Source organism: Anser anser (assembly GCF_964211835.1).
Source record: "Anser anser genome assembly, chromosome: 18".
Lineage (NCBI taxonomy): Eukaryota > Metazoa > Chordata > Aves > Anseriformes > Anatidae > Anser > Anser anser.
This window is the reverse complement of record NC_139739.1, coordinates 15791484-15814731: the sequence shown is the minus strand read 5'-3', so window position 1 is coordinate 15814731 and position 23248 is coordinate 15791484. Positions and strand designations below refer to the sequence as shown.

Sequence of the window (23248 nt, the reverse complement as noted above, 5' to 3'; positions counted from 1 at the left end):
GGCCTAACAAAAACCATGATCTCGCCTTACAATCAAGTGTGCCTAAAATACCTAACATCCATCATTATCAACTGGTAGCAATCCTCTCCCCACCTTCTGGGGAAAAAAAAAAAAAAAAGGATTATTTTATTGCAACATAAGTTTCAAAAACATACGCTAAGCTGTTGGTAAAATTGAGGCTGTACAAGCTTGTACATAACCTGGACATACTTAAGCGTAAGCTAGATCATCATCATCAGAGGCAATATCAACCTCAATCAAAGCACTAGAAATACAACCATTACTGGTCATAAGACTGATTAAATGAAACATGGGGAGTCAGGAAGAAAGCATTATTAAAATCTGCAGCCTCAGTGAAAACTTGGCATAAGTGGGTTGACTTTGAACCCTCTTACAACTTCTACCTTTCATTCAATACAGCTCCATCCATGCAGGAGGCCAAACTGGGCAAGGAACAACAGAACAGGGACATCTAAGGCTGCCAGTATATTTATTCAAATATGGGTTACAAAAGTCAAGTCAGACAACTCCATAAAACATGACCAATTTCAAGCATGTCTACAAACCAATTAGAGTAGCATACCAAGGGGTGGGAAGGAAAAAAAAAAAAAAGGCAGCTTATGTTCTGAGTTCAAGAATCGTTCCTGTTTGAACCCAGCTGGACTTCCAATCCTACATAGTCAGACAAGTACCTAATAACTAATGAAAGATGTAAGACTTTATGTTTGTTCTGAAAGAGGACACATCTGGGAAAATATTTAAGTTGGAAGTTTGGCATCTGTGTCAGAAACAAGAGCTATCCTCTTGTTACTACATTGTTTCAAGCCAGAATACAGAACATCCACAAGAAGAAACCTGAGGGCTTGAGGGGTGGGGAGATGTTGTTTGTCTATTACTAGTATTCCTCAAGTCCACCATTCAGTTATTTTGAAATCTTTTCATCTGAGTGAACTTCTACTCAAGCTGTATTTAACAGGGGAATTCTAGTTACAGAAAAAAAAAAAAAACTCAAGTTCAATCACAAGTTAACTCTTTCTATACAACACTGTTTGAAGACAATTTCCGCTCTTCAGATTTTAACAAGCTCCTTCGATCGTGCATTACAAATATTCAAAATATACAAAAAAAAGTTGGCTGAGATGAGATGCATTTTTGTTATCATCTCAATGAATAGCCCTGGAAGCATCTTAAAGTGGCAGTATCTCATTTTCAAGGAAAAAATCCCAATCATTGTTAAGACAGGTAGGTAGCTTTGGGAAGTCACCATAAAGACAATACACTGGTAATTTTCATGTGCTTATGCTCTCAGGCTTTCATTATAGCACATATACAAGAACTTTCACATCGCTCAATTATTCAAGTTCCATAAAAGCACTTGGAATAACATCAGTGTTATTTGAGAACTAAATAAAAAAGCAACTGAAGTGCTTCAGGTACATCCCGTGAAATTTGCCTTGACGCATGGAAGCATTAAGAAAGCATTCAAAATATCAGCTGTAAGTCCTCAAGTTTGAGGACCAGATAAACTGGCTCCTGAAATGCACTTCGGAGCATACCCTTAGGTATATCACAACTTATCTCTCCTTCAAAGAGCCTAAAAAAGGAACAAATACAAGTCATGGTTTCCTTCTGCTGCTCAACACTGATGGCTGACTTTAAACTACAACTTAAAGAAATTCTACCTCCATGTTATGAAACATCTTTTGACACTGCAGCAAAATTTGAGATGGTATGGTTTTCCTCAGAGAGCAACAATAGTCTGAAAGACAAGCCTCCATTATCAAAAACCCTATGCTGTTCTTAGGTTGTTGTATGTTGGGTTGGTTATTTTTGTTGGTTGGCTTGTTGGGTAAAGATAGAAGCTGTTTATTTTCTGTTTGTTTGGTTTTGATTTTAAAAAGTATTTCCATTCTTTTCCACTGCTCTTCTTAGGGAAGTATTGGCTTACGCGCTGATCTCCATGATCTCAGAAGGCTCTTCGCTCACAGTGGATGAAAAGCCCTGGCTTTGGCTTATTCATGATCGTTAGCCTCCAACTCCTCCTAACAATTTTATAATGCAGCACACTACAAGTAGACCAGCAGCGTATGCAGGACAGGAAGTACAGTGGCAATACTAAGTGACTTTATTACTTTAGGGCAGGAACAACACTGTCGGTCTTTTCTGTGGCACAGACTTTATCTTCTTATGAAGCACAGCCAATCCTGTTGTCCTACTGGCAAATACAAGCCACCACCAGAGCAATGTCAGAGCTTTCTAATACATACAAATATATGCCTTCCACAACCAGACATGAGAATTTCACAAGGCAGCAACAGCACCAGGAACTTGACTCAATATTGTCTTATCATCTTCAGGCACCAGACTGCTTGCTTCACGTGCAACTGCTACAGGCCAAACCAGAGAGCAAAACCACTGGACGTGGAACCAAGGGTGACATCAGGCTGTTGCTATCTTACTCTTTTGTGCAGAACCCCTTACTTTCCTGATAGCGAAAAGAATTTGATAACGTTCTTGGCACATGTGAGATTTGTCCGAGTAGTTGTTCTTGTAGCCATACCTTGCATTACCAACAAAAACAGTCAGATCTGCTTCAAAATCAAGCTGACCAGTTTTGTGCATTAGTAGTCCTTAGAATGCTGCAGACCACTGAGGCCCCTCGTTCTACACTTGCCTTCACACATTGAAAAAAGCATGCAAGAGATGAGGTGGCACTTGATATCTTCTTCTACTGATGGTAACATTAAGAGTCAACTCTTCCACAAAACATTAGAAGACAACCTGACACTGGTCATCAGTTGATCAAAATGAAGAGATGCCAAATGTGGTTCACGTTTCTTCTCCAAGACACTTTGGCCAAAGCAAGCTCTTTCTTTAAGCTCTTCTGTTTATGACACAACAATATTGTTGTGTTTTGTGGGTTTTTTTTTCCAACAGGCACGTCTCAGGTGGATGCTTAACCATGTTAAGCAGCCGTTCCCAGTGGCACTTCTCATTTTCTAGATATGCATTCAGAAGCAATAAATTTTAAAGTCGGTGAAATTTTGTCTCTTCCCAGGAGATTTTGTATCGGGGACTCTACAGTGAAAAAAGTCACAGCTACTTCAAAAAGCCCATCTGAAGATTCTCATAATCCTGCTTGAAATGTATTTCCACAAGACATTCAGGCATGAATGAAATGAGATGCCACGGAAAGATGACAGCCATGACAGTCAACGGAAACACAAGGTTCCTCCAAAGGGAGACAGATGCAGATGCAAAAGTAAGGCAGATCTAGAGGCTATGCCCTCCTTCCCCCCATCGCGTTCCTCTCAGGAGACCTGCGCCGTCCGGTTCCCGTCTAAAACCGCAGACCGTCTACGTTAAAGACGCAGCTCTGCTTCGGGGCGTGCGGACGACCGAGCCGCAGAGCTGCTCACGAAGGCGCCCCGGGCTCTGCGCTCTGCTCCTCCGGGCCTCGGCCGCCCGCAGCCGCACTTACCTGCCCCGGGGCGCCGCAGCGCGGTTGAGGCGCGGCCTCCAACGGGCTGCGCCGGGAGCCCGCCCCGCCGCCGCCGTGCCGGCGGCCCCGCGCCCGCCGCCGCGACGGCGAGGCGGCAGCTGAGGCCCATGGCGGCGCAGCCCGGTACTCACGAGTTGGTGTGCAGGTACTCGAAGGTGAGCTGCGCCCGGTTCAGGCTGCTGTAATTGACACACGACATGGCGGCGGCCGCGCCCGGGCCGCGCTCCGCGTGCCCTCGAGGCCTCCCCGCCCGCCACCTCCCCCCCCCCCCCCCCCCCACGCCGGTCACCGCCCTCGCCGGGAGGCCGGCGCCATGCGCACGGACCCCGCAGGGCCGCGGCCACCGGCCGATGGTGCCGGGCACCGCTCCCCGCCCCGCCGCCCCCGCTTTGTCTCCGCCGCGGTCACGACCGCGCCCCTCCGCCACCGCCGCCGCCGCCTCCGCCGCCTCCCGCAGCCACCCCCCCCGCGGGGCGGGGCCGGCGCGCTGCCCGCCCCTTGGGCAGGCCGCGGCGCGTGACGAAGGAGCCATGGCGGGGGCCGCCGCGGCTTCCTCACGGCCGCGTGACGGGCGGCCTCGGCCAGTGAGAGGCGCGGGCGCAGGGCGGGCGGCGCGGGGGCGGGCGTGTGCGGCCCCGGCCCCGGCCCCGGCCCCGGCCCCGGCCCCGGCCCCGGCCGTGCTCCAGTGGCGGCCCCGCTGCCGGCCCGGCCTCTGGCCGAGCGCTTCCGCCGCCTCGCGCCGGGAGCAGGGAGCGCCTCGCGGGGATCGGCAGCAGCCGCTGCGGCCTGCCTGAAGGGCGGGCGCGCTTCGGCGGCTGCCCGGCGCCGGGACCCGCGGCTCGCGGCAACCCCTCCGGGACGGTGGGCAAACGGCGGCGGCGGGGCCGGCCTCGGCGCCTCTGTCGTCCCCGGGCAAGGCGCTGCGGCCGCCAGCCTCGGCGGACGGCGCGCATGGGCGAGGGCACCGGCACGCAGCAGGAGGAGCCTCCCCCGGTGTCACGGGCGCGGCGGCGGGGGGCAGCGGGGCCCCCGGCAGAGCCGCGCGGCAGGACGGAGCCACACCACAGCCGAAACCGGGCCTGGAGACCGCCGGCTTCCTGCACGGCCGTTGCTTAGACTAACGCCGCGACTTGGTTTTCCTGCCGGTGGCTGCTCGCTGCTGCTGAAAGCTCTGGAAAGACATGAAGGAGAAGCAGCTAAATTTCTCCGTGCTTCTTAAAATACCTTAATAGAGAGGGTATGTAAACTCATAAATGTTCTTGTTGCATTCCTGTGCCTTTGGTTCGTCTTGAAACCTAAAGCGACAGAGCAAAGTTGTGCTGCCTTCCTTGTGTCCTACGGACATGTTGTTCCTCTCTAAATCACAGGCAGAAGCCAAGAATCCTGAAGGCCTGAATTACATTGCTGAATACTTGGGTTGCCCAATGGAAAAACATATCGAATTCTTCTGAAATGATCTTTGAAATGGGATGACTGCATCTGTGTCTTGGATAATAGGAATCTGGACAATCCAAAGGTCCAAAACTTGAAGGAATTCAGTCTACAGAAACTGAGGTGAAGCAAACTGCATTGGAGCGAGACACTGAAAAGTTAGATCTAATTATCTATTAACCTTAAAAGATGAATGGCTAAAATGTTTGAGTTGCTTGTCTCCCATTTTGTTTGCAACACCTTCTGGTCTGTGTGTTTGTGTGCAATGTGTCCCCTGACACGTCTCCAGTCCAGAGCTGACGATTCTGCAGCTTTTACTTGAGAACTTTGCTTCCCAGCATAGGATTTAGTTCTGTTCATCCTCAACTCAATCAGTTCAAATCTAAATACTCCTTCAAGTCCATGAGTCCTGTTATTACTGCTGAGGCGGATTGCTCTCTGTATGCACGTGTATAGTGACTTTTTGATGACTGCATACATATGTGCAGTGATTCTTTTAGGCCTTCTCTTTGAAAAGCTGTGCGTGGCAGAACATCAGAGCCACATGAATGCATTAGGAAAATTATTGGCAATAACAGTGTTTAGGTGTCCGTAAGTTTATGACAGGAAGTATCTGCTTGGGTCTTCTAAAGATTGTAGCACTATCTGTCGTAGTCAGCTTTCATTGCATCATATTGCACTCAATATGAGAACCAGATAGTCAAAAGCAATGCAAACCCAATCAACATAAGGGCAAAGTAGATATCCAAATACATGTCACTAAGGAACATGAATCTAAAACTTGTGTGTCCCGTCAGCCTTGCCCTCTTTGGTACTCAGGATATCCCCTCTTTTCCTAACAGGAACTTTGTGGTAGTCTCATCATCTTAGGTTTGGGGAAGAACAACATTCCTTTCCTGACAACAGAGAGTTTAGCAGCTTCAAGAGAGTATTGTGTCAGTCTGCAACAGCGCGGTTGGATGCCTTAATTGATGCTGCTGTGGAATCCCAGGACTGGGTTGGATGCTAGTCCTTTCCACCTGGCCCATGGGAGAAGACCAGCACATTGCAGTTCCATTTTATTTCGTCAGTCCTCGGCAGGAAATTACTCTTTTCCATCCCACCGATTGGTGGTGTTGACTTCCAAGTCATTTTCATTTTCTCCGACAAAAAAGAAATCAAAAATTCATTTTTACTTTTTCTGTAGCTGCTCTGAAGTAGATTTCAGATATGTTTCTGTCTTCTGCTCTTCGGCTTCTCTTGCCAAAGTCTATAAAGGATTATATTGTTGTTTGCTAGCCCTCTGAGCTGCCAGACATCCAAGGAAGAATGAAATTACCTTTGGCAAAACAATACTGGGTTGCACCACAGCTCCGATTTGGCCACAACTTAGCTATTCTTTGATGGGCAGCCTTTCTGCCAGTGAATGGAGAGATGATGCGCTCTTTTTGCCTGTGCACCAGTGCTGCAAACTGTTCATTTCCTTTGCTTGTGAAATGGAAGTCTTCCCATTGCAAATTCACTTATATCCTTTTCTGGGCGTGACTTTTATCTCAGGAACTGCCTCTCCAAACTTTTAGTAGTTCTAGGTCTCTCTGTTACATTAGTTTTGACAAACGGTTTTCCTTTTTTTTCCATCTGCCATCAGCGCCATTTTCTTGAGTTCCTGTTCAGCACATGGGTGTGTCTGCAGACATCTTACACCAAAAGGCAGAATGAATCTGGCATCTTCCATCACTTTCTTTTCCACAGATGTGACAAAGTCATACACCCCCTCACTTTTGAGGGGCTATTCAGTTGCAGTAGAAAGCAACAGCTTGCAATGATGCACACGACTATCCTGATAAATGACCTGTGGAATGGTGGTTCAGCCAGCCAGTGCAGGCTGGGGCTTGAGGCAAACCGTCCTGCTCTTCTTTAACCTGTATTTGAGTTTCTCACACAGAGCTGAATTTGAACATCTCAGTCTGTACAGCTTTCCTACTCTGAAGTAATCCCCAAATCCCCTTGGAAAACTAGTCTTTGAATCCACGCTGGTCAAGATTTGTGTTCCTGGGTTCAGTGAGAGTTCTCGTGGAGTCCTGCATAGTGTTTGTTCCGTAGTCTGGTGTAGGATTTGCAAAGCCTCTTCCCGCTAGTCTGGGTCATAGCCAGAGGTACTTGGCCATGTTCAACAACAGTTCAGTTGTGTGGCCCCTGTTCTGAAAAGTGGAGGTAACTGCTTGTAATACCTGCATAGGCCTTGAATCAACAGTTATTCTTTGTCTTCTCTAGTTTTTGAGAAACTTTACTTACAAGCCAGTACCCCAGGAGTGAGTTGCCATAGTGGTGAGCACTGTGGCCTGCACCAGACAAGTGCCATGAGTGCAACAAAGTATCTTTTCCACACTTACTTGAAGTTTCCAAAGCTAGTTAGTGGCTTTATTCTGTGCATATGGACACAAAGAAACATAAACTTTTGCACTAAATAAATGTGTTTTTCCCTGTTGGAGTAGTACCTGCAGTGATTGTACTGGAAAATAAACCTGGGAACCTCACCAATGATCCTCAGTGACTTACCAGTCCTTCCTTTATCTTTCCTTTCTCTGGAAAGAAAAAATAGCATCTAACACTGTCTCTGTGTGCAAAGTCCTCTGTATACATTGTGACAAAAGCTGCTGAAGTTCTCATCCATGTTGTTTTTGCACTGAGTGTTCACTTTCAGTGTACTTCTCAAGAAGTTCTTCTGCCATTACAGGACCCAATAACCTAACTTGCATGGATCCCTTTTCTATTGCCCTGAATTTCTAAAAGGAATTTCGAAGTATCTTACCTTAACGGGCTGTGAAACATCTTGTGGACTCGCAGCTTTTTGTTCTTTTGTGTTGTGACAACACTGGCTCTGCTCCATGATCCACCCTGATTACCTTCTGTTACAGATGGAAATTCTCCCTGCCATGAACTATGCTACTCTCAAAACAGGATGAGATATTCTTCATTAAATGGAGCATGATTGTTTCACTCAAAGAGAGGAGCTACATTATTCAAACCATTCTGACTTTTCCTGGGCATGAGTTGAATCTCAGGATCAACCTAAGACAATGCAAGAGCACAAGCCATGAAGTCAGGAATTTAGATAAAAACAAGTGTCTTACCTCTAGTTTTTTTTTCTTAGCAAGGAGTTCTGCCTTATGTGATCTGGAGTAGACACACTTCTTGTATTCATGATAACATTCGTCCTGTCTCTCTGTTGTTCGAGTCAAGTAGCAGAACAATTGGCTGACTAATTCAAAGTAGACATGGAATGAGACCTCTCTTCATGGATGTCTCTTTTTCTCATTTGTGGGGAGACATAGCTCCTGGCTTTCTACTTTCTGGAACAGTCATTTAATGAGCAGTCAGCGAGTCAGTCCTTATAAGACATGCAGACCAAAATGTTCAGATGCATCTACCTAAACGTGTATGGGAGGCGCTGACCTGAAAGTCCAACATCCTTTTCCATAGTGCCAAATGTCAGCCTTGTGCTTGCATGTCTCATGGGAAAGTCACACCATGGATTTAAATTAATTATTTCAATCTAGATACTATTCTCAATAAGACACTGGCTGTCAGAAGTGACTTTGTAAATTAGCTTGCAGAAGACTGGAAAGGGAAGGAATAGATGAGAACAAGGAGACATCCTGAAGGAAGAACCAGGAAATTGTCAGCAGAATGTCTGGATGTTGAGGATCCTCCTTCTGCACCAGTCAGGATTCCCCCATCCTGAGTCTATCTTTCCCTAATGAACTAAGCAAAGGAAGGAATTAACAGACGAGAAAAAAAAAATTACAAAATGGCAGTATACCACTTCTTCACCACTTTGGGCTTAAAACAGAAAATGTTCTGTGCCTTTTTGAGAATGATGTACAGAAGAGCCCACAAGAAGCTAGTAGATGTGGAACAGTAGTGGAGTCTTAAAAGAATTTAGCTGACAAACTTGGAAGGGTTATGAATGGCATGAACTGATCAGAGATTTACAGTTTGGCCAAGTTGCATGGTTTCCCCCAGGAATGATGAGAAGGATCCAAGCCTGAAGGCTTCTTTCCTTCTAAACTGATTGCATGACATTTTAGTGGCCTCTACCTAGATGAGAAGGCTTGCAGGCTTCTTAACAACATGACTAATGAGCAGAATTTATTTTGTTCATGAATAAATATTTTTTCCTATCTCATTATTTGAAAAGTGTGGACTGTGTTATCTGTTCAGTTCAGCATTTTCTTAAACCAGCCCAATGGACTTGTCTAACATCAGCGCAGCTCAAATTATTTCAGTTTGGCAAACTTGCAAGCAACTGAAACCATGATCTTGTAGTGATCACAAAGCTACTAGTGATCTTGTAGCTTAGGGAAATCTCAGATGTAGGTGCCTCTTAAAAGTATCAACCGGGTGGATGGGGCTGTGATACAAATGAAAAGCTGAACAGCCAAATGATCACATCTGGAAGAGAACACAGCTGGGAAATTCTAGCGAGGGAGGAAGGCTCCATAGGCTCTTCCTATAAAAACATCTCTCAGTGACTGTCAACAGAGAACTGCTCCTCTGTCCTGTGAATACTACCATGTGTTAAACGTCTTTTATCATCTCCGAAGGCATTCATCTACCGTAACTTTAGATGCAGGCAGATACAGTACCCCAGAACTCTAAAATGCCTTTCTGCATCATGTGAAGTTGACATCAAAGAGAACAGGCCCATCTGCTTTGGTGGCAGAGGATGAGAGGAGCTACACAGATGCATAGCATCTTGCCTGCTGTACAACTGCATAATGCGGCTGCAGGAAGCCGATCAATGTGACAATTACAAGCACGTTGGCAAGAGATGGTATATGGAGCAAAAGCACTGTAGCAGCTAACAGACTTGTAGCGAAAAGCAGACAGTCCTGCTGTCAGTGCACACCTCCAAAGACACTCCCTAACCTGAGCAGGGGCTGTTGGGGAAGCTGGAGGTTCTCATGAGACGAAAGAAAATGGAAGCTGTGTGGTGTGACATTTTTTTCAGCAACTTCACCATGAAGTTATTTGTTCTTGTCACTCAGATCTGCCATCCAGACGTGGTTATTTTAATTAAAAGAAAGCAGCTCAGTAAAGGTTGCACCAGCATAGCGTGATCATCTCATGTGACAACTTGACCAGTCCTCAGTAGTCCTGTAATCCCATCAGTGTCTAATCTGGAGGCTGTGTGGAGATGTTGCCATGCTTGTTCAGTACATCCTGAGCTCTTGTTCTTCTTGAAGTCTGTCTGTCTTTAGTCTGAGCTAATGATTGAGATAATAGATGTTCTTTCCTGACATGAGCCTAAATATTTCAAAAATCCTGCCTTTGCTCTGTAAAGGCAGCTTTGCCTGTGTGCCTCTCCCAAATGATTTCTCTGCCATATCTCCACCTAACCTGACCTGACTGGGAAGAGCAAAATATCCATGGGCTCACAAGGAGCGTGGTAGTGACGTGTTTCCTACAGTCATGAGAGGGCAGTGGGTATGTGAAAAGCCAATGGAAAGACAATGTCTCTGATCTGAACTGAAAGTTAACTCAGATGCTGCAGCAGCCATGTCAGCAGTTGAAACATAGTGTTAATGACATTAAGTGTGACGTTGTGGGCAGGCAGACAGCCCTGGGCTCAGATTAACTGGAGGGATAGCAGTGAAAGAAACCACCAGGAACTGCAGAAAGTGGAGAGGCTAATGTGGGGCCAGCCCTGACCTGGAGCTAAGATGATGGAGGGAGCAACAACCAGACAGAAGCGTGAGAGGTAGTGTCAGGCCTCCCCTGGGTGGAGAGTGAGAGTGGGTGCTGGCTTAGGGATCATTCAGCAAAGCTATTACTAATTAAGGGCTAATTACTAATTAAGGGCTGGGGGGATCAGGTAAGGAGAAGAGGCCTTTTCTCACTCTCTCTACACATTCATGACCATTGGAGCTGTAGTTAGTGGTGCTGCCATAGGCCCACAAGGATGCCCAGGGCTCCTATCTGCACTGGAGCAGAGTCAGTGGTGTAGCCAAGAGCCGGGAGAAGCTATGGTCAAATACATGCAACCACCTTATTGTGGTGTCGATATGCAGGCTGCACTACACAGCTGATACAGGGCTGGTCAGATCCCCGTTGCTTGTCTGCACATGGACAATGCGATAGCCAGTCTTCCAGGTTTATGGAACTGTGTTTCTGCAGCACATGCAGGTATTCGGCTCAAATGTGGAGGTATGCCTTGCCAGGAGGAGCACCGCCATTCCCAGATGCATGCCACTAGACCTCTCAGTGCATCTCCGTGCCACCAGCAGTCATCCCAACTCCAAACCCTACATGGGAAAGCTGCATGAAAAATGGGAGAAAACTTTTGCATCAGGAATGACTCAGGACTTTGGTATATTGCATTCTTAAATATTTATTTCAGTGATCTTATAAATGTTTTATTTGAAGAAAAATACTGTAATTGGCCAATATTCCACAAAATATAAATATTTTGCTCTAAAACAGTACTTCCTTCCCCTGCTTGCAGAGATTTTGTTCTTTGCTGATTATACAGTTCAAGCTCTGTGCATGACAAGGGCTTTTCCCCATGCTACAGTCTGTTTACATGTGGATGAAGTCTTAATCCAAGCACTGTAATAGCAAGGGGGAGAAAAAAGGATTTATCCTTGGTTAATCTTCAAAAATAGCTTTTCATCTGACAGTCTTTTCCGCTGAGAAAATTTGCGTGTGGGAACAGGCTAGGAAAATTGAGCGGAAAAGACAGACACCCCTGTAACACCTGCAATGGCTGTGCAGAGAAGGGGGGACACTTGTCAGGAACAGGAGCCATGCAAGAGAGGCCACTCGTGCAACACAAGGGGTGCTGGGGAGCAGGCAGTGTGGAGTGTGTGGCATGTCTTGGGCTTGTCCCTACGAGCTCCTCCTTAACAAAGTTGGTGGAGGGACTTGCCTTCTCTCTGGTGTCGCTGTTCTTTTAGCACTTGAAGAGTTGCTAGCATGCTGGATGGTTCCTCCTGTGGATCAATGTCCTACCCTACACTCAGGGCTTCTCTGTGTGCTGATTTCATAGTCCAGAGACCCACCAGGCAGTGCAGGCCAGTGCTGAGGATGCTCAGGGTCCCACCCTTGCAGGACTCCCGTTGGAGCATGAGGAGCTGGCTCTACTCTCACTTCTCCCAAGCCTGTGGCAGAGCTGTGATCAGACTACAGGGCTGCAGCTATAGGAGCAAGCAGGCAGCAGCCTGGGTGGCTTGCCTTCAGAGTGCCAACATCTGGGAGACAGGAGCTGTTGAGCTTGTTGAAGCTTTTCAACAAGCATTTCCCTGAAATGAGAAGAAGAAAGATGCAGGAACTGGAGGTCGGATGACTCAGGGTTGGGAGCAGTGGTGCACAGCATGTTGATGTAACCTCTGCCCAGCACAGAGAAGCATGCTCAGCTGGAAGTTCACCACCCCAGTTTGCTATTGAGGTGTAGCTAATGAGTTTAGTGTCAGCTGGACGACCATGCTGCCATCAAGAGGGTATGTCCTTCAGAGGGAGACCAGGCTAGGCATGGTGTGTGGCTGTTAAGGGGACCTGGGCAGATGGTGTCCTTAATTGTATGTGGTAGTTGGTGGGACTTGCTGCCTACATTTTTTGCTTCCAGCAGGACCCAAAGTAGGGCACTACTTGTTCAGTGCTGCTGTCTCCTAAGCAACTGGTCTGGAAGTATCCACTGTATTTATGTGGGGTAGGTAGAAAAATCCATGGTGTGAGTATCTTAAAAATTGTAAGTTTTTGTTTGTTTGTTTTGTAACATCAGCTGGAGGCTTTGATCCATTATATATTCTCAGTGAACACTGCTGTCATCCATCATTCTGCTAGGCTCAGTTTACCATCTGTACCTGGGTCCAGGAAACATTTTAACAGATAGGAGATTAAGAGAAGGAAGCTTGTCACAACAACTTGTTGATTTGCAGAATGGCAAAGGAATGTACATGTGTGAGAATGAAAAGTAAACACTGTAAGTGGATCAGAAACAGCTTCGTTTTCTGACAGGTGGTTTTTGTGTCCTGCACCACAGTGTCCAGAGTGGGACAGGAATGAGGCACGTTTTGGGTGGCTGGCAGAACAGTTTCCCTGAGAGACTCAACACGGCACAAGGGGTATGCAAATGTGGGAACAGATTGTGAGAAACGTCCATGTTTTTGTGAAATGTAGCATGGCTGATGTTCAGGGGCTGTCTGTGGGGATGTCAAGATAGGAAAACTCATCAAGAGAGATCAAGCTGCAGCATTCAGAACTGTGAAAACTCTTAAAATTTCCAGTGGCTTTCACAAGTAGAACCAGAAGGATGTGGAGAAGTCTTTCAGCTTTGGAGGGTGCTGTGAGTCATCTTGTGCTGGTGTTCCTGCAGTGAGGAACTCAGTGCTCCTTTGCCCAGTAGCCTAAGAAACCCTTTTCACTCCTTCCACTTTGGATGGAAGAAAAAATAAAATAAAATTACTTCAAAGTCACCACCAGCAACTTCTTCAAACAAGGTTTATTTCAGCCTATTGCATCCTTCCCCCTCACTGAGGCTCTCAACGCTGTTTTTCTGTAGCGTGGTGGGATGGTGGCAGAGGTGGAAAGCAAGAGAGATGGCAGAGCAACATTAACTGGAAGCAGCTGCTCTCTCCCATCCCCATGGTATGTTGAAAAAGAGCAGAGAACTGGACCTGTCTGGGCACAGCCTTTATCCCGAGTGCTGGGAAAGAGAGTGAAGAGCCACTAAGATGCAGAAGAGTGGGAAGGAAGGACTGCAGGCAGGGTCTGGCCAGGATGGTGTCTTAGCCCCGCTGCACTGCCAGGCTCAGGGCCACTGATACCCTCTGCAGCCAGCATCTGAGGCTCCAGCGCAGCTGGAGGGCACACAGCCAGCTGCAGTGCCACAGGGACACTGGCAGCTGCCCACAGCCACATCCAGCATAGTGGCAGTAGAGACCTCAGGTGCTTGCGTGGAGTTTGAGCTGTTTGCAGCCCAAGTAAGCAGAGCAGGAGCTCAGCCGTCACTGACACGTAGGACTTCCATTCAGAGTGGGGTGCAGTGGTCAGAGCAGTAACTGAGTCACAAGGAGTACAGCGCTGTCTTGTGACACCCATGCAGGTGGAAGCCACAGATGACCCAATTCAGTGACTGAAGTGACTTACAAGAATGACCTCTGGACAAAGAAAGGGTAGAAAAGTACCTCACAGGGACCAGGGAGCCAGCAGAGCTGCCTGGGGTGCTGGTTGGAGCACTGCATACATTTGCTGTGTGACAAGAACCTATTCATGCCAGTTTTGCTGTAGATAAATTTATCTCCCATCTACAAAGGGAATTTGAGACAACATATGCAATGGAAAACAGCGTGCTAGCAATCTTTTTGTGTGTAGACAGGGCATTCAAATGCAATATAGCTCAGCCTGCCTGCAGCAGACTAGACATACCAACAAGGATTAAGAGTCCAGTGCAAGACTTGGCAGAGTCACAGCTGGGCAGGAAGGACTCCTAACCAGGCAGCTGTTTGGTTCTTTCTTATATAAGCTGTCTAGACCAGACAAGAAGAAACGAAGCCAACCCTGGCATAAGACTACTGCTCCTGCACAGACGGTTTCCAACCTCCAGCTTTCATATCTGAGCTTGTGCAAAGCAAGAGGGAAGCAGAAGTATGTTAGTAGTCAAGCCAGCTCTGCATCAGAGAAAAGTCTGTGAGCAACTACAAAAATAATGGAAAAGAACAGTAACTAGTGAGATTTATTACAACTAGAAAAACATTTGATGTTTTGCACACAGAAGGTACTGTGTTGCCAAGAACTGTCTTCTTACAGTGAGCCTGCAAATGCTAGGGGACACAGCTCAAGCTGCAGGAGAGGGGAGGATGCTCCTAGGGAGAAGTGGCCCAGAAGAGAAGGTGCAAACTCAGAAATCGCTAGTCGGTCGAGGGAAGCGACTGTCCCGCTCTACTCTGTGCTGGTGCGGCCTCACCTCGAGTACTGTGTGCAGTGCTGGGCACCACAGTACAAAAAGGACATTAAACTGTTGCAGAGTGTCCAGAGGAAGGCGACGAAGATGGTGAAGGGCCTAGAGGGGAAGACGTATGAGGAGCGGCTGAGGTCACTTGGCCTGTTCAGCCTGGAGAAGAGGAGGCTGAGGGGAGACCTCATCGCAGTCTACAGCTTCCTCGCGAGGGGGAGTGGAGAGGCAGGTGACCTATTCTCTGTTATCACCAGTGATAGGACCCATGGGAACAGTGTTAAGCCGAGGCAGGGGAAGTTTAGGCTGGACATCAGGAAGAGGTTCTTCACCGAGAGGGTGGTTGCACACTGGAACAGGCTCCCTAGTGAAGTAGTCACTGCACCAAGCCTGTCTGAATTTAAGAAGCTTTGGACTGTGCACTTAGTCACGTGGTCTGAAGTTTTGGGCAGACCTGTGCGGTGCCAGGAGTTGGACTTGATGACCCTTATGGGTCCCTTCCAACTCAGGATATTCTATGATTCTATGATTCTATGAAATGTTTCACCCAAGTTTCCCTGTGACTGTTTCAGTGAAGAATCAAGTTAATTTAAAGAGAGAATGTGATCAGAAAAGAGGCTGGTCTTGAAATATTTCACATGGCAAATGAGACAGAAGGGCCTGTGGCTGGGACAAGTGCAGCCACAAGGGAGTAAAAACAACCAGAGCTGTCACCAGGGAGCAGCAGAGGAAGGTTCATCCTGTTGGTCCATAAGGACAGGACACCCCTAGCTGGAGTGTGGATTAGCCATTGGCAGCCTGCAGATTGAGGGAAGCCAGCTGTGTGCTGTGTGCCATGGGGCAGGACATGACCACTGGGTGCAGCATACCCAAGAGCACTTTGTCGCTGCGTAATTTGTCCCGTTAAGGAATACCAGAACCAGTCTCTTATAGGTTGTCCACAACACTACAGGCTTCCAGACTTTTTGGAGCAGTGTGTCATGAGTGCCTGTGATGCCGTTTCTTGCTGCCAGGGCCCATGAGAGATCAGCTGCTGGGAAATGGGGTGCATGGGGCCCTGCCCTGCCTCGTTAACTGTAGAGGAAACAGGTTTGCCCCCCTGCCCAGCCCTGGAGGAGAAATGCATGCAGCCACCCTCCCTGTGGAGAGTGGGGCCTGGGGTAGCCCTGGGCTCGGTAATGCAGCTTCCTCCGCTCTGATCCAGGCGGTCTGCCTGCCTTGTCACGAGGCTGCGAGAAGAAAGTCAGGTATCCGGAGGGGTTGGCCACCTCTGGGACTCTTCAGCTTTGTTTGTGGCACCGTGGTGCCACTTTGTGTTTCTCCTGTAGCCCTCGTGACCCTGAGGACCTTCCCCAAACCCATTTCTGTAAGAAGAGTAGTAGTGCTGAATGAAGCCAATTTTTAAGGCAGTTTGAAAAATGGATTCCTTGTCTCTCCCTTAACATCCCGATGTCCAAAAAGCTCTGTTTGAAAGGCCAGGCCCTTGGAGAGGATGATGGCTGCCCTGAGCAGGAAAATCTTCTGGGAAGCTCTTAGGAAGGACCATCATGTTTGAGAGTGTCTGAAACTTGGTTATTAAATTACCAGGATTGGTAGCTTCCCTGTACCCCTTGTCCTTATTCCAAACCCTTCCTTTCTTGGCTACAGCAGATCTCAGCATTGTAATTTATGGGCTTTAGAGGTGTCCCAAAAAGGGAAAAAATAGCTATGTTCAGTCAGTGTGACAAAGACATTTGAGGGGGGGTGGTGCGGCGGCGGTGCTGGGGAAGGACGGGTCACCTCTTAGGAATGTCCTGCCTGTGGGAAGGCTGGAGCAGCCTCCCTCCCTTTCACACATGGCCAGGGCCTTGTGCAAGTTCCTGGAGATGAGCTGGAACTACAGCACGTGCATGACCTCCCTCTGGTCGGCCAGACAGACCTCTTCATCTCCAGGTGTGGCTTTTGAGATGGCCAGGAGCTAGGACACAGCCCTGCATGCGATTCTGCCTGCAAGCCCCACACAGCCATTTACGAGCTTTAAAACAATCAGGATTAAGAGTTTCCTGGCTGTCAGCTGTGGAGCAGCACCTCTGCTCAGGTCTCCATCATGGTGGCTGCCTGTGGGCCCACTCATGCACCGAGTCACACACAGAACTCATCCCAGCCCTCCGTATGTAGTGCTGTAGGACTGAGAAAGTGACTGCAGACCTGGCGGAGCTGTGGGTTCCCTGAGCAGCTCTGGGTGCAAAGCACAGCAGGATGAGACACTGTGGTCAGTGCCCCTGTGCTGCGGGAGTGTTATGACCCCTTGGAAGTGACGGATCAAAGCTCTGACCATGCTCAGTCCATCACACTCCCCAGCCCACTGCCAGGCAATAGGCTGAGCTGTGTCCTGAGCAGATGCCAGCCCTGTTCCTGCCTCCACATCCCATCTCCCTCTTCTCCCAGCAGACACAGTGCTCTTGCCAGCCTCCTGCCTGCAGCCACACCGTGAATTGCTAGGTGCTGTGTGGCACTGCAGCCTGGCTCTGGGCTGATAAGGAGCTGGTGGTGCTTCTCTCTACATCCTGGGGTACAGGCAGGGTCTCATGGCTAGGCAGCCCTCAGGTAGTGCTGGGGAAGCTGCTGTGGGAGAGGCTCCAGGCTTCTATGGTGGCCCAGCAGAGACCCTGGCAGAGGTGTCCACATCATCTTGCTGGGCCCTTGCTCATGGCGTTGGGCAGCAGGACAGGCTTCACAGCATCCTCCGGGACTCGGTGCAGGACAGGGGCCAGCAGTAAGCAGAGAGAAGAATCCAGGCGGTGGATTCACTGAACCGTCAGCCTGCTAGCTCCTGCTAGCTGAGGCTGTGGCAGGTAGGACCCCTATGCCTCACTGCTGCAGGACACAAGCCTGGCCAGGATGGACACGCTGCAGGCAGAGACAGCACGCCTTCTGACCCAGCAGCCCTGCACATGCAGTGCAGGAGCTGCCCTCTGCAAGCAGCTCCTGCTGAGGGGTGCAGGGTGCACCCACACAGGCTGTGCCCCAGTCACTCATCAGCAGCTGCTCCTTCAGCATGGTACTGGCATGGTCAGGTGCCCAGTGCAGCAAGATATGAGACGCACCAGGAGCATCTTGCTCAGCGGAACAACTCCTCCATGCACCGCTGGACCCTGTGCAATGCTTCATGTGTCACCTGCTGCACACACCACCTTGGCTGGTGCGCCAGCACCTCTGTGAGCAGCATGAGCAGGCAGACCAGATCTTGGAGACATACAAAGTTGATGGCTTTCTTGTGTGCAGAGTGACAGACGCAAGAGATGTTCAGCCCTGGAGATTCATGCTTGCTGTAAATCACTTTTTACACAAAGAGAAGTGCTGCATGCTTTCTGTTCTCATATTTGCCAGCAGGTCGTGAGAAGTGGAGTCCTCAGTGCTTGTAAGAGCGTTGCTCCTCCTCAGGCAGGAGTGTGACCTTCCTTATCACATGGTTCCTTCACATCTTGGTGATGCAGCATCCCCAGGGCTGGTATGAGGCTGCACAGTGCCCATGCCAGAGCAGGACGTGAGGAATTAATCACACATGATCCTGCCCTGGCCCTAAGCAGGACGTGAGTCACACCTGAGAAATGGGCACGTGTGTTTAGGTACGAATGCCCTGTCCTGAGCAAATGGCACCAGTCCTGTCAGGCATATGGTCACCGTGGCTGGTCTTGTCCAGGGACTGTGCCGCAGAAGAGCTTGTGCTGAAGGGGTGGCAGCATCGCAGTACTGATGTACTTCGCTTAGCTTCTTTTCCCGAGGGGACAGGAGGGGAATTTTGGTTCCCTTAGGAGCTGGCTGTTGCTTGTGCCTTACAGAGAGCCCAGGAAGGGTGCACAGCAGCACCCTTGGGGGAGCTGGAGGGTAATGCAACTGGGAGCAACCCCCCGTCAGGCTGCTCTCCACCCTGCAGCAGCCCTCTCAGCCTGGAGTGCTGGGCGACAGGGATAGTGCAGGATAGGGATATCTATATCTATATTGACATTGATATCGATATAGATATATAGACAGGGATATGCCTGGGCACATGCTGACAGGCTGGGGCAGGGGGGTGGGGGGGGATGGAAAGCTGCACATCAGCAGCTCCAGCTCCTTGCCCAAGGGGAGTATCAGGGAAGGGACAAGTGGAGCAGACACTGCCCCAATATGGCCCTGGAGGGAGTGACACGCTTCCCAAGGTGCTGTGAGCCAGAGGAGATGCAACCTGAGAGCCTGAAGCATTCCTCCACAGAGCCCATGCCAATCTCCACACTAACTCATGCTCCAGCTATGTGGTGCCCAGGGACCACTGTCTGGGAAGGTCTTGTCACATCCTCATATCTACTCCCCCCTCAGTGATAAACTTCCCCTGGCTGGCACAGACGCATGAGTTGCTTTTCCTTAGGTGACAAAGCCAATGCAGAGAGCTTCTTCCACCGGCACCTAGCCCCACGTGCTGCTCTGTGCCCTGCAGAGCCACACTGCACTTCTGCTTGTAGGGCTGCACAAGGCACATGATCAGGGAATAACCTGGGCAGCTGAGGCAGGTCCCTGTGGTGCCCTGAAATAGGGTGGACTAACCCATGTCAGGCATAAGATGTCAGGCAAAGGCAGCCCAGGACCTCCCAGACCTCAGAGAGCTCTCTCCCCTGCAGTCCTCAGGAGAGAGAGGAGGAGACACAAAGCCCAGCTGCTCAACTCCCTCCTTCAGCTAGGCAGATGGGTGCAGCCACCGTGCTCCCCTCAATAGTCACAGGCAGCTGGAGGAGCCTCTCTCTTGCCTGGACACCTTGGGGGCCATCAGGCATGGGTTGCCCTGGGAGCTGGGTCTGAGAATCCTGAAACTCATCCAGCATGATGTCACTGTTTGTAATAGCACTGTGCTCTGTGGGAGCTGCCCTGGATATTGGCTCACAGGGGAGTGACGACGTCAGGCTACACATGTGCCTGCTGTGGGCAAACAGTGCAGTGCCGCAAAGCCAAGAGCTGTCCTTCTCCTCCTCGTCCCTGAGCACATGCAGTGGCTTTTGGCAGCATGGGGGCAGGGAATGGGGGGTGCCTGGCCCAGCATCCCACTGCGGTAGCAGGTCCTCCCCCTCTTTGCCTGTGAGATGTGGCTTTGTCTGTGAGATGGGGCCAGCCAGGTCCAGGAGATTTGTGACATTGGCTCTGAAATCTGGGCTCTACTATGAAAAATTGCATGTGGAGTGACACACAGTCTGTGGATGTCAGGTGTTCCCAGAGGAGGAGGGACGGGTCTCTGCAAGCTCCAGTCATCATGTGTCTCTGAAGGAGGGAGGACAGAGGGGTCTCAGCACCCTCCTCTCCCTGCTGCCAGCGGTTCCATCTGAGCCAAGGTGGTGGTACGGGAGCACTGGCCACAGCAGAAGGGAAGGGTGGGATCTGCTTCCAGAGGGGAAGAGGAGATCACCTCTGTCATGCCCTGCCAGGGGGTTAGGAGCTTTGCCTGTGTCCTCCTCATCCACCTGCTATGGGGTCCCGCCTGTGGGTATGCTCAGGGCACCAGCAGCCCTGAAAGCCCTGCAGGTCCGTGCTGGCAGGACAGTGCTGGCAGAATATCAGGACCAATGCCTGCTCCTGTGCTCCTCTCCTCTGCTGCAACACCCAGAGGAAGGGCCGAGGGCTAGAAAGAGACTGAATTCTCCTTCCCTGATGCTGCAGCAGGGTGCCTACACAGTGGCACTGACACCTGGCCTCCATCATCCTGCCCTTGAGTCAGGCAGGCGTCTCCAGACCCAGGCAGAGCCAGAAGAGTCACAGATGCACACCGGCACAATATAATTACATTGCTGTTATTTAACATTTCATCACCTACAGCAGCAAAAGGAATCCAAAGGACTCCTGAACCTCCTCCCCTGCTGTGCTTGTCCCCTGCCTGGGAGAGCCCCCAGAGACCAGCCCCTGTGTGCTTGCCCTCCATGACAGGGTTTTGTCCCATCTGCTGGGCAATCCGCCCATGCCAGTACCTGGCAGCTGCCCTGAGACTTCTGTGCACAGGTGAGATCATGCCCTCACGTGCCTACTACTGATGCGCTCGGTAGCAGCCTCAGCCTTTCCTGTGTTCCCCAGAGCCAGTTCTGCTGTCAGATTCCTTGCACTCACCCAGAGGTTTGTAAATCTCTCCTTGCCTCACTTTTACATGAACAACAAGGTCTTCTTCTGCAAGGCTGTGTTCAGCTGGATGCACACGCAGGAGTTCCCTGAGCTTACTGCCATGGGGAGCCTGGGGGATGCTGTGCAGAGCAGAGCTGTGCTGCCCATTGGCACTGGGCTTGTAAGAATGCAGCAGGGTCATTACCTTGGATAAACGAAATTCAGAGAGGCATAGACTTGCAGGAGCAGAGGCAGGGATGGGATTACAGCAATATTTGGTACATATCTAATGAGAACTGGGGTGAAAAGACTAATTGGATCAGACTGGAGTTGTTTCTGCTCTTTCCAGATGTCAAGCTGGCAGAAGCTGCACAGCAAAGCAGAGAACAAGGAGCTGAGGGGTACAGGAAAGCAGTCTCTTTTTAAATGCCACTGTACAGTAACAACCGATGGACAGGAAGTGCAAGAGGAGTCCTCTGCATATGCTGAGACTTACATGCCGAAGGCTGCTTTATCAGTATAGCTCAGCATGCTTCTGCATCTGGGTGCTGTGTGCAGGACTGAAGTCCTACCTGCATGCTTCCCCTTGCAACAGCAATACAACCAACCATGCAGCAGTAGCCAGTGCTGCTGCTGCAGAGGTGCTGGGGAACAAACCAGTACTGATCCCACCAGCCCAACTCCACCAACAGGGCCCCTTGTACACCCCATGTGCAGGAGAACTGCTGTAGGGCAGTTGCAAGGGAAGGGATGGTTGTGCCCCAGCAGGACCCAATGCTGCTCAGAGCCAGGCAGCGGGAGCTGCCAGGGAGCTCCAGGGTTCAGGAAGAACAGAGCTCTGGGGTGCCAGGCCAGCTGGAGATCCCCACCATCAAATGGTCCCTCGGGTAGGAATTTTGAACCAAGAGCACTCCCAACCTGAAAATTGCTGTAACAATCAGGCACTTCCATTGCATCCCATTTTTGTGGCCTGCAGTGGTGTCTGCTTTTCCTGTGGTCCCGCTCCACACCCAGAAGCCTTCCCAGAGAGCTGGAAGCTCACAGAAGATCTGATCTTGGGAAGCCCTTTGGTCTCTGGGCTGCCAGGTAGGGCTGTAGGCCAGCACATCCTCTCCTTCCAGGAGCTGAAAGCAGGAGTCAACTGCAGAGCTGAGGCAGCTGGGAGCCCACAGCACTTCTGGGCAACAGCAGGCCAGGCTTAATTCCCTCCAGGGAGTACTCCAGGAGGCCTTGTCCAGAAACAATGGAGACCCAGGGCTGCAGCTTCACAGGTGAGGAGCTTGGGGTCTCCAGGGGGGTTCTCCCCACTGTGACACCAGGGTCTGGTCTTCTGTGGTACCGAGGCACTACACATCTAACTGGGGCTGATGCAGGCACTGCAGAAAACAAGGGGGTGATACAGAGAAACATGCGGCTCCTTAAGCCCATGCATCTCTGGTTGCTCTCACACCCGTCTGGGAGAAGCGGCATTTGGTGAGCAGCACAGTAATATTTGTATGCTGTACCCAGGAGAGCAGAAGACTGGGCCAGGGGGCAAAACAGACTCCTGCAGGAATGTGGGGGTGGCATAGGGCCAGGATGCCTTCTTCAAGGGCCAAGGGGACACTGCGAGAATTCTTGAGTGCAATCGAGTGCTGGGACCACACAGGGCAATGCATCTGCATCCTTGGAGAGCCACTGTTGGGAGGAGGGCAGCAGCAGGGCTGTAAATTAAGCTCGGAGAGGTGGCAGGAAGAGGCTAAAATGAGCCCCAGAAAGAATGCTGGCATGCACCCCTCATGCTATGGCCTACCCCCTGAGTGCAGCAGGACAGTGCCCTGGGCAGGCGCCAAGCAGCTCTCCCCCACCTGGGCATGCAGCAGTTTGCTCTGTTTGCTGCAGAAGCAGCTCTCCTGCCCTAGCTATGGCCTGGATGGGGAGAGCACTCCTGGAAGTAGTCCAGCCTGGGCTGGGGGTTTAGCTGTACTCGGAAGGAAGGTGGGGGCCTGGAGAAGTGAATTGCCCTGTCCTACACTCAGCACCTCTACATGAGCTGGCCCAGGCAGACCTCAGGGAAGAAAGAAAGAGTTAAGAGCTGCAGCCCAGAGGGGCACTCTCTGGGCAGATTTACACCCAAATTTGGGGTTTTGCTAAAAGCTGTCACAAAAGGCTGACTGGACAGAAATATTTCCATGATGTACCCTGCTCGCTTCTAATTCCAAACGAAACAGTTTCCTTTTACACAAACAAACTTTGCCGTGCTGCGGCAGCAGCGGGCAGGCGCTGGGTAGCACTGCTGGGCAGAG

The 23248-nt window shown here is 50.1% G+C and overlaps 1 protein-coding gene across 3 annotated transcripts in view; it reads right to left on the bottom strand.

The window, feature by feature from the left end:
* Nucleotides 1-3881, bottom strand: part of MORC2 (MORC family CW-type zinc finger 2) — a 51257-nt gene extending 47376 nt beyond the window's left edge. Inside the window, exon 1 of one of the 3 annotated variants that reach the window (XR_014573515.1) lies at nucleotides 3634-3881. Coding sequence is in view for 1 of the 3 variants with exons in the window: in XM_083803657.1 (XP_083659783.1) it covers nucleotides 3634-3701 (68 nt within the window). In the remaining 2 variants the exon portion in view is untranslated. Of the gene's footprint in view, nucleotides 1-1682; nucleotides 1748-3633 lie in introns of those variants that run through there. The other 2 variants (XM_083803657.1, XM_083803658.1) reach the window with 2 other exon arrangements.
* Between the last annotated feature and the right edge of the window lie 19367 nt (nucleotides 3882-23248).